The sequence below is a fragment of the Pseudovirgaria hyperparasitica genome (assembly GCF_010093815.1).
Source record: "Pseudovirgaria hyperparasitica strain CBS 121739 unplaced genomic scaffold EJ05scaffold_14, whole genome shotgun sequence".
NCBI lineage: Eukaryota > Fungi > Ascomycota > Dothideomycetes > Acrospermales > Acrospermaceae > Pseudovirgaria > Pseudovirgaria hyperparasitica.
Window position 1 is genome coordinate 144,649 of NW_022985562.1, and position 16,088 is coordinate 160,736.

The 16,088-nt window shown below is 49.4% G+C and overlaps 8 protein-coding genes across 8 annotated transcripts; 3 read left to right on the plus strand and 5 right to left on the minus strand.

Annotated features, from left to right (window-relative positions):
• Window positions 1–167: 167 nt before the first annotated feature.
• On the minus strand, window positions 168–2,008 carry EJ05DRAFT_478809 (phospho-2-dehydro-3-deoxyheptonate aldolase-like protein). Its single transcript, XM_033744533.1, has 3 exons — window positions 1,712–2,008; window positions 598–1,660; window positions 168–551 (listed from the first exon to the last, which is right to left on the minus strand). Exons 1-3 carry the CDS (start codon window positions 1,764–1,766, stop codon window positions 251–253), a joined length of 1,419 nt encoding a protein of 472 aa, XP_033597435.1. The 5' UTR covers window positions 1,767–2,008; the 3' UTR covers window positions 168–250.
• Window positions 2,009–2,162: 154 nt separating this feature from the next.
• On the plus strand, window positions 2,163–2,565 carry EJ05DRAFT_488551 (uncharacterized protein; the record flags this gene model as incomplete). The annotated part of the gene is made up of 2 exons (XM_033745724.1): window positions 2,163–2,408; window positions 2,461–2,565. 2 exons carry the CDS (start codon window positions 2,163–2,165, stop codon window positions 2,563–2,565), a joined length of 351 nt encoding a protein of 116 aa, XP_033597436.1.
• Window positions 2,519–6,397, minus strand: EJ05DRAFT_118362 (uncharacterized protein). Its single transcript, XM_033739048.1, has 3 exons — window positions 5,457–6,397; window positions 3,427–5,336; window positions 2,519–3,373 (listed from the first exon to the last, which is right to left on the minus strand). Exons 1-3 carry the CDS (start codon window positions 6,231–6,233, stop codon window positions 2,902–2,904), a joined length of 3,159 nt encoding a protein of 1,052 aa, XP_033597437.1. The 5' UTR covers window positions 6,234–6,397; the 3' UTR covers window positions 2,519–2,901.
• Window positions 6,398–6,536: 139 nt separating this feature from the next.
• Window positions 6,537–8,372, minus strand: EJ05DRAFT_513315 (tyrosinase). The gene is made up of 6 exons (XM_033748421.1): window positions 7,982–8,372; window positions 7,772–7,934; window positions 7,553–7,721; window positions 7,391–7,499; window positions 7,106–7,335; window positions 6,537–7,048 (listed from the first exon to the last, which is right to left on the minus strand). The coding sequence occupies exons 1-6, from the start codon at window positions 8,170–8,172 to the stop codon at window positions 6,744–6,746; spliced, it is 1,167 nt and encodes a 388-aa protein (XP_033597438.1). The 5' UTR covers window positions 8,173–8,372; the 3' UTR covers window positions 6,537–6,743.
• Window positions 8,373–9,883: 1,511 nt separating this feature from the next.
• On the plus strand, window positions 9,884–11,685 carry EJ05DRAFT_118501 (uncharacterized protein). The gene is made up of 5 exons (XM_033739052.1): window positions 9,884–10,576; window positions 10,633–10,776; window positions 10,822–10,939; window positions 10,990–11,058; window positions 11,112–11,685. Exons 1-5 carry the CDS (start codon window positions 10,117–10,119, stop codon window positions 11,560–11,562), a joined length of 1,242 nt encoding a protein of 413 aa, XP_033597439.1. The 5' UTR covers window positions 9,884–10,116; the 3' UTR covers window positions 11,563–11,685.
• Window positions 11,686–12,282, plus strand: EJ05DRAFT_118502 (uncharacterized protein). The gene has a single exon (XM_033739053.1). The coding sequence runs from the start codon at window positions 11,809–11,811 to the stop codon at window positions 12,115–12,117; it is 309 nt and encodes a 102-aa protein (XP_033597440.1). The 5' UTR covers window positions 11,686–11,808; the 3' UTR covers window positions 12,118–12,282.
• Window positions 12,283–12,749, minus strand: EJ05DRAFT_118503 (uncharacterized protein). Its single transcript, XM_033739054.1, has one exon. The coding sequence runs from the start codon at window positions 12,682–12,684 to the stop codon at window positions 12,448–12,450; it is 237 nt and encodes a 78-aa protein (XP_033597441.1). The 5' UTR covers window positions 12,685–12,749; the 3' UTR covers window positions 12,283–12,447.
• On the minus strand, window positions 12,583–14,584 carry EJ05DRAFT_118425 (polygalacturonase precursor). The gene is made up of 6 exons (XM_033739049.1): window positions 14,072–14,584; window positions 13,656–14,018; window positions 13,438–13,601; window positions 13,351–13,384; window positions 13,121–13,279; window positions 12,583–13,064 (listed from the first exon to the last, which is right to left on the minus strand). Exons 1-6 carry the CDS (start codon window positions 14,415–14,417, stop codon window positions 12,790–12,792), a joined length of 1,341 nt encoding a protein of 446 aa, XP_033597442.1. The 5' UTR covers window positions 14,418–14,584; the 3' UTR covers window positions 12,583–12,789.
• Window positions 14,585–16,088: the final 1,504 nt, after the last annotated feature.

Sequence of the window (16,088 nt, forward strand, 5' to 3'; positions counted from 1 at the left end):
TGACAACAAACGACTAGCTTGTCAGACTTAGCCGCATCTGCCTAGCGTGACTATTGGCTTTGATGCCTTAACGCCTCAAACCCTTCACAATGACCAAGAACTTTATAGCATCATTGATGTATGGTAAGTGCAATGACTGTCTCGTGAAAGTGGTTCGATTTTCATTAGCCGCATCACGTATAAGGTCAAATGGTTTTAGCTTATCAAACGTCATGGAATCATGCATATTGATACAATGAATGCGTTAACACTATCGCGTCCCCTTCCCCTGGTCCGCCCGGTAGAATTCTGCTACCAGAAATGCCATCTCCAGCGCCTGCTTCTCGTTCAGACGAGGATCACAGAAGGTTGTGTAGTTGAGACTCAAATCACCTTCTTCCAGTGCGACGCTACCGCCTACGCATTCCGTCACAGCGTCACCTGTAAGCTCAAGATGCATGCCTCCGAGATACGAACCGTGCTGCTTGTGAATCTTCAGAGCAGAAGAGAGCTCAGACAGGATTGAGCTGAAATGCCGTGTCTTGACTCCAGTCGAGGTAGAGCGTGTGTTCCTGTGAACCATTAGTGAATGTCGTCAAATAGCATGACCTTACGTACCCATGCATAGGGTCACACTGCCAGATGACCAAATGTCCGCTGCTTTTGACGGCTTCTATGTGACCCCCCAGTAACTCTTCCACTTTTCCTTCACCATAGCGGGTTATGAGCGTAACCTTCCCAACCTCCTTGTTTGGATTAACAATATTCAGAAGGCTTATCAATTCCTCGTTCTCCATGGACGGGCCGACCTTGATCCCAATGGGATTCTCGATACCACGGAAGTACTCGATATGGGCACCGTCCAGCTGTCTTGTGCGATCCCCTATCCAAATGAAATGGGTCGACGTGTTGTACCATCCCTTCCCATCAGGCGATACAGTAGGTTTAGTGGCATTCGAGGGATGTCGTAGTCTGCGGGTGAGTGCTTCTTCATACTGTAGAACTAGCCCTTCGTGGCTCGTGTAGAGATCGACAGAATTCAATTGTCCAGCAGTGTCCGCTCCGATAGTATTCATGAATTTCAAGGACTCTGTAATGCTTCCAACGATACGTTGGTATCGACTTTGCAGATCTTCGTCTTTGACGTGACCAAGGCCCCAGTCCATAGGGTTATGTAGGTCAGCAATACCACTCGATAATTGTGCACGAACATAATTGAGAGTGGCCGCTGAATGAAAATAGGCCTGCACCAATCTATCAGGGTCGACAGTCCTAGCATTGATGTCGAAGCCATTCAGAATATCCCCTCGAAAGCTTGGGATCTCTTTCCCATCTACCACTTCTGTTGGACTTGACCGAGGCTTGGCGTATTGACCGGCCATTCGGGCTATGCGCACTACGGGTTTGTTTGAGCCCCAGATGAGGACAAGTGACATCTGAAGTAGCAGCTTAATTTTGGCATCAATCGGCTCATCGGCACAGTAAGAGAACAACTCAGCGCAGTCGCCTCCTTGAAGTAGAAAAGCATTGCCTAAGGCTACCTCTCGAAGAGTGTTCTTGAGCCTGTTGATTTCAGTTGGAGTCACAATTGGCGGTAAAGTCTCGAGTTTCGATAGGGCAGGAAGTGCAGCGGCTTCGGAGTCGTACACTACTGCCTGCTTGATATTCTTCGAGCGCCATGCTTTCCGAGCGTCAGCTAAAAGGGTGTGTCTCACATGGCCCGGAGACTAACATGAAGGTGTCCAAATGTCCTCGCCAGGTGTGTTGCCATTGAGTGTGGAAGCCATGGCTGTTGAATATGAAGCAGAATGACACCACACCAAAGGAGATCAGATCCTCAGTTATTAATCAGGGATTTTCTTCACTTTTCTAGTACCAATTTTTGTGACTCAGTATATTTCAAGACGTGCGGGAAGACAAAGTGCACGTGCCAGTCAAGGCGGGATTGCAATGCTATACCGATTTAATCATGAACACTAATTAATTAGTGGTTCGAGGGGTCCATATCGGATAAAAGTGAAAAGAATCTGATTATGTGAATACTTTGTGACCCTCTCATTATCACAACTAAAGTCCGTGCGCTAGCCTGTTTGGCACATCCCGCCACTGCATTCACCACGATCCATCCATAGGCCATTAATTCACATCCAATACAGGTCTGATATCCTTCAACCCATAATACCATGGCCGAACCTCAGCCCGCAGATATCCCAGAAGACGCACCCACCGGTACTGCTGAAGACCGCCGGGCCGCAGCCGCGCTTTCTTCCCTCGACACACACGACGATGCATCCGCCGACAAGCGCGATGTCGATAGCGAGGCGCTGGGCAATGCAATGAAGAACCTGGGTGGTGGCAAACAGAAAGAGGCGAAGAAAGAGGTTGAGTCGAAAAAGGTCAAGATTGATATGAAGGACGTGAGCTTGCTGGTGAGTGAGATCCTGTAAGGAGGTTGCAGCAGACTGATCGACAATCCTGCAGGCCGAACACTTGGAATTGAGTAAGCCAAAAGTGACAGAACTTCTGAAGGCGCATGAAGGTGATGCGGTAAGAGCAATGAAGGCCTATGTTTCTACGAGCGCATGATGCGCGAAACGCTGATTCACACGGGAATTGCGATAGGAGGCGGTATACAAGTGTGCGATAGCATACGAAAATGCTGCAGTGCCGATCAAATTAAGCATATCATTGAGTACCTGATAGTGGTCCTCTATAGAACGTGTTGTACAAAAGCGACAGCAGATTGTACAAGTACAAGAACAAAGGCCTATTTACCAGAGGCTAGCAAATAAAGCAGCGACCCAGACTCAGTCTCCCAATCACTAAACGCCTTCAATGTTGTTCGTAGTATCGTTACATTCGCCCAAGCAAACAATTCATCAGTCATCAATCTGGACATGTACTATTCGCCGAATGAAACCATTACTCGAATATATCCCGAAGCGCAGGCCGGCTCCTCTTGGGCGTGCGACCACTTGTCGTACCGCCAACATCGGATCTTCTCCTCTTCGTCGCTGTCAGTCTATCCGCAAAGGAGCTACTAGACAAACTGCCAGAGAACAGTGGTTTATTGTTTTGTTTCGGTGGGCACGTGCGTTGGATCAATTCTTCCTTATGCAAAAAGTATGGCGTTGCCGGAGAGCCTCCCGTAGTCATCGCTGGTGAATTCTCCTTATCAAAATCGTCAAAGGAGATTTGTGGCGAAGGTGGAAGAGGCTTCATAGTGAAAGGTGTGGAGACTGGCTTAAAAGGTGATCTTGACGGCGTTCGAGCCATCAAAGGACTAGAATTAGCACTTAATGTGCTTAGTGGCTTGACGGGCGAGTTTCCGGGAACGCAGGACAAGTCCGTGAGATATGCACTCTCGTCAATACGTTTTCCACTATTCTCGCATCTGAATAGAATGTTAGTAACATCGTAATAATGCATCAGCAGCTTACTACTCACGCTACTGCCCACCCGACATTAACACATGTCACGGCACCATCGCTAGCAACGACCTTCTCAAGCGTTCGAATGTCCCCATTCATCCAAAGGACATGAGTCACACCCATACTATTGCTGGACCACTGCGGGACACAGACCGCTCCCGCTCGCTCGAGATATGATACGAACATATACGACTGATCAACCTGGTCGTTTGTCCGGGTATCGACATAAAATGTCATTCCATCAAGTATACCATCATTCTTAGAAGGTGTTGCATTCTGTTCAAGCTGCTGCCAGGTAACAGTTTTTCTGGGCGACTCAAATGACTTCTTCTCTGGAGATCGAAGAGATGACTTTCGCGGTGACATCTTTGGGCGTTTTGCTGTAGAGAGCGGAAGCATGATCGGCACAGGCATCTGTTTCGGTGTCGATGGGGTGGATGGGACTACGTTCAACGGCGCCTCCGCATCCGACTCTACCACTGGTAATTCTGATGGTAGAGTGTGCTTCTCATGCGGGTCTTGATTTAGCGTGATAAGAATACTCGAGTCGGCCGATGCTGGCGCTTTCTGGTCGAGGTTCGCAATGATAGAATCGTTCATAGCTAAATCTGGAAGGATTTCTGTTTCCACGGTAGTAGTATTAATGAATATTGAAAGGTCGTCTTCAGTTTCCTGTGCTTGTTTTGTCCTTGAAATGTCCTCAGCTAGACCTGCCTGGGTCAGGGAATCGAGGTGCGATTCCTTTAGAACGGATCTCGAAATTTCAGCGATTGGACTGCGTTCGTGTATAACATCTGAGCGACGTAATGCTGGAGTTGCGAGCTCGTTCAAACCATTTTCAGTAAATATAATTTCGGGCTCCCCGCGCTCTTGTCCTGGTGTCTCTGGCATGACTTCTTGAGCTTCATATGAGGATAAGGTTTGGGCCGTTCCGATTGCAAAAACATCATCCTCATCTGATCCCATTGGGTTAGACTCAATAGCTGTTGGAAGGACATCGCAGGGGAATTGGGGTTCTTCAAACACCATCGTGACATCGGCCTCTTCTGACTCTATGATGACATCCTGAGTCGGTAGAGTAAATCTTGGGGGAGCCTTGGTTGGCGTACCAGAATCCAGAAAAGCACGGATGGATGAAATGGGCGCGGTCTTTGGCGTGCGTCCTGGAGTCTTCATTCTTCTAGGGGATGAATTCAAACTTGATTTTCCGAAAGGTCTCTGTACGCTGGCAGAAGTTTCGGGGAAACGATTGTCAAACTTCATTGTTGGTGAAGTAAGCTTGACCTTTCGGGGAGACGCAGTCAATGAAGACTGTGTCTCGCCACCCTCGGCAGGCCGTTTGTTCTTGCAAGCCGCCCCGAAGATGCCCATTGATTCCATGTGTAGCTTCTTGGGTGATGCCGAGAACAATGAGGATTCCGCCTTCTGCCTCTCATCTACGGTCTGGCCAGGTGGCTTGATCATGGCCTTGCTGGGGATGATCGCATGAAGTTTCTTTGGTGACCTTGAAAACAATGAAGAGCCTAGCTTTTGATGTTCGTCCACAGCCTGGCCAGGTGGTTTGACCAAGGCCTGACTCGGTGACATTGCATGGAGCCTTCTTACAGACCCTGGAGGCTTCCGAGCAGAGACTGTGAAGAGGGAAGACTTCATGGAAGGCGTCTGGTTCGCGTTGAGTGCATCTGACCTTTGAAAAAGCGGAGTAGGTGCCAAGGCATCATACGAATCCATCATTTCCACGTCGTTGTCTTGCGGTCGAGGCAATTTCGACGGCGAGACCACAATAGAGCTTGTTGTTGGAAGCTCGGCTATCTTCTGCATGATTGATTTAGAAGGCGACATTCTCAATAGACTTGCGGAAGCTGCTTTGCCCGGCGACAGAGTGGGTGCTCTGATGGCTGCCATCTCAATTTTAATGACAGATGGCTCAGGCAGGGGCTTCGGGTTAAAATGGTCGTCGAGAAATTGGTTTTCCTCAAAGCCAGCAATGACCTCTTCAGTCGTTGAACTTGACTTTGCCGAAATCTTTGTATCCTGTTCCATGGCTACGTGCTCTGTTGCGGGCTCGAAATCTTCGTCCGGTACTTCCGGTACCTTCTTCGACCTCGTTCCCCTCGTTGCCCTTGTGATTGCTGTTGTTGTTGTTGTTGTTTTTGTTGTCTTCTTTGGAGCGCTTTTCACCCTAGACTTGGAAGACGCAACCGGAGCTTTAGCTCTGGAGGAAACTTTCGTAGTCTTTGTCGCAGTAGCTCTAGTTTTGCGCTCTACTGGTGGAGGATGGTCTGATGCTTCATTTAGAGTACCAGTCTCAACCGCTCCTTCAATTTCGGGTTCTACTCCTATCTGCACTTCCTCTGTATCCTTCCTGGTTCCTCTGATTCGCGGGGCTCTGTGGGCCGCAGGCGCATCTTTGCTGGGGTTCTTCTTCTGAAGCGTCTTTTGAGGCTCCTCGGATTGAGTAGCCTTCGATGCGGCTCTAGCCCTCGTGGCTCTCGTTGGGGCTTTCGCTGCTGAATCATCGTCTTTTACTGACTTCTTGGCTCTCGTCGTCTTCCCTGTGATCTGCTGGTCTTCTTGTCGCGGTAAGTCCTCATCTTCGACAGTCTTGCCTTTGTTTGCGCGCGATCGGGTTGTAGTGGGTTTCTTGGGTGCCGGGGCTTTCTTTGCAGCGGAAGCTTTAGTGGCCGTGGAGACTTTCACATCAGCGATTGGAGGTTCTTTGGTCGCGACGGCTTTCTTGAGACCACCGCGAGCAATTTGTACTTTTGGCTGCGTGGCCAGCGCCGGAGGCTCTTCTTGTTTTTGACGTCGTGTCGACACCATGGTGATTGAAAAGTTGTTGGCGAATGTGCTGAAGGAAGTTGTTCAATGCTATCTGAGAAGGCGCATCGGAGAGCTGTTGTTGCATCCGTTGTCGTGGTTGTTGATGATATCAGCGGGTCGCAACGCGCAGACCAACCTAGTATCTGTTTGCACGGACTTGCTTGTTTTGTACACGTGAAGATTATGGTTGTTGCGATGGCAACCAAGAACTAGAGTGCGCGATCACCGATATATTGCCGACATACTCCCGACACGGAAGCGTGCTAGCGTGTCCTTACTCAGTGACTTGATCCCGAGGCATTCGACGATGCCATGCCATCTTCAATCAATTATTCTACTTAATTAATGTTCTTAAAGCAGAAGGGCCTAAGCGATAAAGCTGAGCCACATTTATCATGCCCCAAGTAAGCCCCTGGTCATTGATCAAATCATAGTTAATGCTGTGGAGATGATACGCCGGACTCGATACGTGCTAGAGAACCAAGAATCATTATAGGGATTGCATGATGATCATAAATATATGTAGCAGAAGGGAGTGTTTCCAATTGTACTGCCTGCATCTCTGAGCGTTATTGGGCCCGCGTTGACTCCTATGTCAATTGTGTCATCGAGGCTGGCATTCCGACTCGGCGGAGTGTTATTTATGGTGATTGTTGCTCCTACGGCAAATGTTCGCGCATCCACGTTTTGATTCTGCCAGATCCAGTAGACGCGATCTACCTGCGCGTGATGTAGGAAGAAGACAGGGTCGGCCGGTGATGTGAATATGTCACCACCGGGGTCACCGCCCCAAGTGAAATGACCAGCAGTATGTACTAATCAAGTAGTGTTAGCAGCCTAGCTAATCTAAATGTTCCAGATTGCGGACGTACCACCCATATAACCTGCTGGAAAGTCTCCCTGAAATCGATAGGTCCACGCGGTTGGATCTGGGTAATTCTCAATCACGTCTGCGATGTCCGAGTCTTTGGTCCATCTCGATGACGTCCACTGGGAGATGTCACGCCGAATACAACGTGGGTTGTATCCCAAGCAATCAGCCCTCGGATTGGGCTCGACATACGAAAGTGATGGCAAGCAAGGCCCAAGATTAACTGGGAAGCTGCTCTTCCAGTCAGAAAAATAGTGCCCGACCGTGCGCCTGATGGTCTACTGACTCTACGAATGGTCCGTTGGTCATACATCCCCCACCATTTCCTGTTGGAATGGAGATACTTGGACTCGCGTTTGATGGAATTCCCACAGCATCATGTGCAATGAACGCGCCTAGTTAAGAAAGTTATAGATGATTCTTCTCATGGAACATGTTCAGCGCCTACCATTACTACCCATGGATGTAGCTGAACCATCAAAGATAGGTGAGTTCTCCGGGTCCATTGCATATTTTCCCCAGTCCATGTATGGCTGGTAACCGGTATATCCGCATTCGTTTCGTAGAGCTTGTTCGTAAGTCCAGATGTAGTACCTGTGCCAAGCGAAGAAGTTCCCCTACATAACAATCAGTCTCGACTCCAGAACTTATTGCTCAGTGGACGCACAGTCCCGTGGATGTTCAGAGTCTGGTTGATATGAGTCAACACAAAGTCGTCGTAACGGCTGCGAACACCAGTCTCAAGCGACGTTGGAGTCAATGGAGGTAGTTTCGAAAGACATTTGACCGCGGCGATATATCCCTTCTTCTCACTGTCTGTCAATGTACCCCTATCTACATTAGCCACCCTCATAAATCCCTCACAAGTGGTAAGTACCATTCTCTGCGGAGGGACACATTCTCCAGAGTGCATTCCTCTGAGTAGTAACCATTCTTATCAACATGAGTTGACAACCTTGCTAAACCGAGAGCTTGTAGCTTTGCTACTTTCCATCCAGTACTGTTCGATGGAGACGTAGCCAATGTATTGGAAGCAAGAATTAATGCTACTAGTGATAGCGACCGCATGTTAGGTCATGACACCAAGAATAGCCGCTCTGCCAGTTGAGTGCGGATTTCGATCTGTTATATATCAAGTCGTGCTACTGTGCAAATTCAAACAAGAGACGAGGCGGGATGACTCTTCTACTCTTACTGCACAGTCGAATATTAGGACACTATTGAAGAGTTAGTGCGTTGGTACGTTAGTGTGTTGGTATTAGCAGCGAGCTCCTGTTTTGATAGGCAGATCTACATGATAATGCGGGGGTTCATGTCCATCGAATCCTAGTATTTCTCGTCTGATGTAAGACAGCAAAGTTGATCCGTCCAATGACTACCCACACCTACTGCAATCTCAACAGTCTGTGCCGTCATCATAAGCAATGCAAGCTTCAGTGATGCGACTCCTTCATTTGTGCTGAATATGTATAATCTCTCCATATAGAGGATCTACTACCTTGACCAACTCTTACAATATATATATATATTACACAGACACGTTCGAAAGGCGATTATCATCCAATCCAGCGCGTGAAATCAGTTTCCATATGGACACTCTTAGTTCTTGAAGTGCTAGCTAGTAAGAATGGTATAAACTTAGAGCTCAATCAGGATTCGTTCTCTATCTAATTTGGAAGCGGTTGATATCAATGTCTCTATTGCACGCAGGTGATCTCTCACTACCCAAGTTTGTTGACATCCATGTATGATTTCCATTCATCCAAGTACTATAAACAACACGCAAATGGCTCTATTCAGGGCTATAGGTGGACGGCGGTGCCGGTGGTGTGGACGCGAGACCGGGGAGGTTGTTTTGACTCTTATTCTAGAACAATCCTAAGCAAACTTCTCTAGGCTTTTGGAACCACAGCTCCCAGCACCATGCAATAAACAACTCCGGCTGACATATGGCGTGCAGTATATTATATTACACAAAGTGAGACATCGGCACATTCTTGGGGGTCTATGCATACCTCTTCCTTATCCCGTGCAACCGGCATTTGTTTCTGTCTGAGATGGGGTTTCGATCGAACATTCTTGCATTGCGCACTTTGTAGCAACGACGAATCACGATAAGACAAGAAGCAGGAAGGTCAGGAGAACGTCGGTCTACCCTCTGCAAGATCCTGGAATGCCTTCGGCTCCTCTTCCCTAGATTTCTGCAATGTCGACGCATGGATAGCTTTTCACCTCATACTTTCCAATGGAATATATAGCCATGAGAGCGAGCTTATAAGTAGGGACGATTTCTGGGTTAGAATATGATGCTAATCGTTCTCTCAATGAGATACGGCTGAATTTTCTCAGGGAGCCGGAGGCGCTTGGCGCGCTCGGGGGCACTTGCGGAGCATCCTTGCAATATCCATGCACCCTGCGCTTATATATCTCCTACGTATAAAACAAATATTTGATACCATTCGTGTCGACTGTGAGGGATATCGATAACACACTGTTGGCCAGGTTCTGTTCTCTGATATATCCCTCAGCGGCCGCTTTGATACCATCGCAAAGAGCAACGTTAGCGTTATGTACAGTAGCAGGGACGTGCCAGGAATAGCAAAACCCAGCCTGAAGTCTCAGCCTCAAACTCCTTTGGAACAGGTACCTTAATCATCAAAGCTCAGGAAAGGGCCAGGAACATATAATGAGCCTGGACCCGATCTGTGTGTCAAGATACAGGAGCTTGGCGCTCTGAATCCTTTTCGGATTTCGAAAAAATGGCCCTGAAACACAACGAAATGTCTAGCGATGCCCACTGGCTCCTAGATGTGACTATAGAAACGAGCTTTTAGTATTATCTCTACGCATCATAACAGGCCCTAACACTGCAAGCGTATCAACTTCCCTTACTGGTACTCAACGAAAGAAGATAATAATTTTGTATGACGTCCACAATAATCGCATGACGCTCTCCACGTACATCGACATCAAGGCACACTCAACTCGTCGTGTGTTAGATGTGCAGACAATATGACATACATTCCATACAAACAAGACCGATCAACTCTACAATTGCGACAGACGAGTCCGCCCACCGCATTCTCCCCTGAGTACCGGGCATACAACAACGCACCTCAGATTCAAACCATTGTCTGCACGATCTCCGCAATAGGTCTGCTCACAGGAATCCTACGACTGTATATACGACGGAGTTTTCGTGTGCTCGGCTCGGATGATTATGTTATGATGGGGACGATGTTACTTGCGCTAGGAACGATGATATGCTTGCTGTTGGAAACTCTCAACGGAATTGGACGACATATCGATACTTTCCAACCGACCGAAGTCAGGGAAGTGCGCCTTCTGATCTTCGTCCACTCCCTTTTCATAGTCACTGGCATTAGCTCGGTCAAGGTCTCTGTCGGTTTTTTCTTGATGCGCCTGACCACTAAAGCAAGTCGATACTACACTTTTATCCAAGGCTCGATTGGTACAAATACCCTGATCTAACTTGTGTCGTGGTATACGGAGCTGACCTATCGACAGTCTTCACGCTCCTCTTCTGGCTCACTTGCCTTATCATTCTCATATTCCAGTGTAAACCCATCCATGCAGCGTGGGATACAAATGTGAGTGACGCAAAGTGCTACAGTAGCCGGATATTCATCGACATCGGCATCACCAACAGCTGTAAGTTGTGCACACTCATTAGTCTACCACTACTAACACCAGCAGCTGTCAACATCGCGACCGATATTCTATTTGCAACAATACCGATCCCCCTGATATGGAAACTGCAACTGAACACAAGAACTAGAATCTCACTAGTCACAGTGCTCGGCCTAGGATATTTGTGCGTTCAAAGTTTCATTCACATCCTATACCCTACTAATCTTTGCCCAGCGCGTCTGCCGCCGCGATAGTCAAAGCCGTGAAACAAGCTACATTCTTCAGCACTCCTGACTGGACTGTGTAAGCCTGACCCCTTCCTGTGCCCTAACATCCCACTGACTCCGTCCCCCTAGCCACGACTCCTTCAATGTCTGGAACGTCATTGAGCTCTCCGTCGGCATGATTGCTGCCAACCTGCCCTGCCTCAAGCCGCTCTTCAATTGGTTCCTCGACACGGCGCGGGCCATCTCGTCCAAGAGCGAGCCTACACTCCGAAACATCCGCACCGCAGGCTGCGGCTACCACGCAGCAGCGGTTGGGTACATTAATCGTAACAACAGCGATGAGATTAGTATTGCACTCGAGGGTCTAACGGGTCCCAAGGATCAATATTCAGGGACCCCCTATGGGAAAACACACACCGTGATCGAGGGCGGGGCTGGAGAGAATGAGAAGATCGAAGGGAAGAGTCTTGGCTGGTTACTTGACGAGGCGAGCAGGAGTGATGAGAGCATCCTGATTGCTGGGAGGATGATCCCTCCGAGGGGAATAATGAGGACTACGGAGGTGCTTGTTTCGCGCTGAAGGGGTATTGGAGAGGAATAGGAGGACGGGGACTTAATGAATAGAGACCGGAGTCAACTATCGCTTCTAAGGACTGATTTCGACGGGCCGTGGAGAGCACGACGGACCGTGCGGTTCTGATTATCGAACGATGAACTTATCCCAGCACAATTAGTCACACTGAGGACTGAACATGTATATAGACCGAATTCTGCGCGGCATCATTATCTTGTACGTCTCGACCATCACTTTCACATAGAGCGGGTAATGGATACCCACCGCAGCTCCTCCCCATCCGTGCTCACTATCCGATCCCGCTTCCGCCATACACAGTCACATCTCCCCGTATACCTGCTGTCCACATCACTCTCAAGCGTCTCACCTCGCACATTCCGACTCCGTTGTCACCCCAAAGATCCACGCTCCGTCTCCGTTGTCTCACACTCCATCCCAGCCACATCTCACACTCCGTCTCCGTTGTCCCACCTCCCCCAGTGCCACGTCCCACACTCCGTCCCCGCTGTCCTCCCCCCTCTAAGCTCTATCCCATCTACTTCAACAGCGTCATCATCCTAAAACCCACACTCTTCCCTTCGGCAAGGAGCCCCCTGGTCCCGCGGCTCCCCACATCCCAATCACATCCCAACCACAGCCCCTCCCCTACCCACCCAATCCATCTCAAGCAAACATCTCAAATCATCATACCCCCAACGCATACCCTCTCCCTCTCGCCCCATCGAAGTCTCCCCCTCCTCCGGTCTCGGCCTTCCTACCAGCACCAAGCTGTGCCACCCACCAGCACACTACCTCCTCCAGCCATCCGCGGGAACCGTGACGGTCTGGCGTTTGCCGACACGAGGCGGGCCGTAGAGAAGACGCTCCCTATTGGGCCATTTGTGTGACGTGTCAAGTGGCTGCCGCGTGGCAGATCGAGCCGTTGCGCGGGGCGTTGCGTGTACGGTGCGCGTGTGGGACAGCGGTGCGGACCGGTGAGGCGGGCACGTGCAGGATGATAGAAGAGGAGGGGGAGGGGGGGCTGAAGAGAGGCAGGAGGAGATAGGATGGTGGGGAGCTAGAGCGGTTGTGTGGTACGTGGGACGGGTTTATGGCGAGTGGGTGATGTGCAGTGCAGTGCAGGATCATTACGATTCGGGCCGGGACGGGATGGCAGGAGAGGTTTGAAATGAGAAATAACAGACAGAGAGAGAGGGAGAGATCGGTAGTTGTGATAGTATTGCGATAGACTGTCTATGAGGTACAGTTCAAGCCTTGCAAGCCAGCTTTGTCGATATTGGCACACGTCCACTGCGCGAAGCCCTTGGGACTCTTCACGTTCATGCCGCTGACTTTGATATCACTACACACATTTGGGCTTGAGCAGACCAGTGTACCCACGATCGGGTCATACTTCTTGCTTGTCTTGCCAGAGAAGTCATGCATGGATATATTTGAGATGGTCAGGTTGGAGGGGAACTGGTTGCACAGCGTGAGGTTTTTCTGGCCGTAGCACTGCGTGATCTCGACTGCTTTCGCGTTAGTATGTGGGGAGGTTTGAGGCAACGTGTTTCGAAGTTCTTACTTGCGTAATCGACGTTGGCTATTGACATTCTCTCGTACGTAACATTGCTGACGGCGCCTAGCCCGCCGCCCCCTTGCAGGTCACCGGAGAGGGCGGATGATACGCCAGGCCAGACTTTGATGCGCGCTGCAGTGCCAGAATTGGTCATGGTGATGTTGTCTGGGTTGCATGTTAGCTCAGGTTGTCGAATCGGGCTCAATCGCAATCCTCTAATCGATCTGGGCACTCACAGACGTATATGTTCCTAACGATGTCGGTCTCGCCCTGTTGCCTCACCCTTAGAATATTGCTCGAACCAAAGACTAGCCACGGCATACCTTGTACTGCCCCAAGGAGCCCACAGAGATACCATGAGAGCCATTACAGATGAGATTCTGGACAATCACGTTCGTACTATTGGGCTTGAAAGAGACACAGTCGTCGCCATTGTCGATGTTACTGTTCTGGATGACAATACTATCACTTCGATACGTGTCCCAGCCTGATGGCAATCAGCTTTGAGGTATGGACAGGAATGTTTCAGAGTCGCACGTACCATCCGTATTTTTGGCTGGATTCTTGTTGACAGTGCCACCAGATATGGTAATATTGGAGAAGACAACATCAGAGCTGTTAACCACGAGGTTGTACCACTGAGGCGAGTAGCGGAGGTTCAGATCAGCAATAGAACCACCCTTTAACCCTATGGTCCCGAAAAGGATAGGGCGAAGGATATAGATATTACTGGCATAAAGATCATACCAGACCTGTCCATTGCCGTCAATTGTGCCGCCTCCAAAAACATTGACATCCTCGCCGCCAAGCTGGAAGAAAGTCGTTGCGTTTTGAAATGTGTGATTGAATGCGTTGGCTTGCCAATAATCCGTATCATTAGTGAACTGGACATATCCCTGGATATCTATGAGGGTAAGCGTTACACTGCGTCGGCAGAACGAGGCTCGCGAGACGTACCAACATCGACATGACGCAAGAATGTCAAGTCTAAGGCTGTGCCGATGGTGTACTTCACACCCTTGGTGAACACAACATGACCGCCGTTGTTGCACTGTTGGAAAGCGCTCAAAATTGCAGTCGAATCATCGCTGCCATTTTCCTTGCTCTTGATAATGCATGTCTTGGACCTAGAAGGCGACGAATGCACCGGCTTGCCCAGACTTTTTGGACCAACAGCTATGTTTGGCCGCAGACTCCGGAGTAGCAAGTCCTCTCTTGGTACAAGGCTGGTACCCTCAGGCTTTGCAAAGACGATCTCGATGCAAAGTAGCAGGCTCAAGATTGAGTGAAGGCCGAGCATCATAGGAGCAGATCAGGAAGGCTGTGCTGTCCAGTAATGGTTGACTTGATAGCGCGAAGGACACATCTTAACATTATCACGATAGCACAGTGTATTTGGTGATGATATGAGGAGAATTACGGATCATGTTCTGCTGTTTTCTCCTCTTGCAAATGAAATTTCCTCTCGTGAGCAGATGAAAGCAGGGTCAAACATCTCATTAAGGAGCCCCGCTAACTCTTTTGGGTTTAGAAGAAGGAAGGAACGGGAGGAACGGAAACTCTTCCGGCAGATTTTACATCCGCGCCCGTTGGCATTGGTGGATTATCTCTAACGGACAAAGATTATCTACCACCCTCCAGAAAGCTTCAGAGTGGTGTGCTACTCCTAAGTAGCAGAAGAAATGAGTTGAAGCCAGAGATGCACACACACCTCATGCGAGGGGCAACTGGCATACATTCTGAGGGCAAAAGAAGAGGATCAATGCGTCCTACTTGGGACAAATCATGTTGCGAGCAGCTATGATGCCTCCATACGAGGGGCGGGCAGTGCAATTCGGAATGCACGGCAATGTTGCTTTACGCGCCGGGGGTAGCCAGAATGGAGTGAATGATTTGAGATATTTGGCAACCCTCGTCTCGTGTGCGAGTGTACAAGGCTCGCGCAGTAGTTATAATACACACCATTCCCTGGAAAGTTACTAGATCTGCGACATGTATAGATCCAGGCGCATGGAAACAGAAGCCAGGATGGATTTCGGCGAAATGAATCAGCTCGGCGATGACCACGAATGGTCCCCGGATCTAGATGTCCACGAAAGTTCGAGACATTTGAAGATCTAGGGACGTCTGTTTTGAGATGACAAGTAGTAGGTTCAAGGCCTTCGGGAAACAGTCGGCGAGTAGCATAATATACAATTTTAGATACAACAGTTGCCTGTCAAGCATCGACTTCTGTAGCCTGTAACGCAGCTGAACCAGTAGCTGTATCTCTTGTGGTGAGAGGAACGTACCTGCTCGAAAATCAAAGCCGCGGAGACTTAGTGAAGGAACAGTAATTGATATCTGAGCAGTTCCCTTTTGGGGCTGACAGCAACATCATTGCTTCAAAACTGGGCCCAACAGTATGCAGAGCATGCAGGTTGAATATTCGCCACAACATAGGATTTTAAAAGTACCCCGTGAAAAGGCATATCCTGGAGTACAGCATACAACGTGCTAGGCCTATCTACAGCGCAACGATCGCTTGGGTCGCGGGCTGCATAAGTTCGATGCGTATGGACTCGCGTCGAGGCACCTTGGCGGTTGGGCAGCCTTTTTAAGATACAGCAAGCCTTGCAGATTGGACAGTAGTTATTCTTCAATATGCCGCATGGGGATGGGGTTGTGGGGCCGGTGTCAGCTCACATATTTCTCGACGAGGTTTTGCTGTTCTTATGTCTCCGTAACAGTATGCCAGCCCTGCCCGGGCCCTGGTTGGTGCGGAGCTTCCACCGAGAGAAAGAGAAGATCTGTCCACACTCTGACAGGAAACCGAGCGTTTCTCACTTGGCTCCACTTAATGCCACAGCCTTGGGCGCACAGCTGGGGTCGGGGAAGGAGGAGTGACTCCCCGTGAAGAAGTGCATGGTTGATGCATGTCGCCGCAAGGAAGAATTCTGGAGATGAACTGACAAAAGCATATGCGACGACGCCT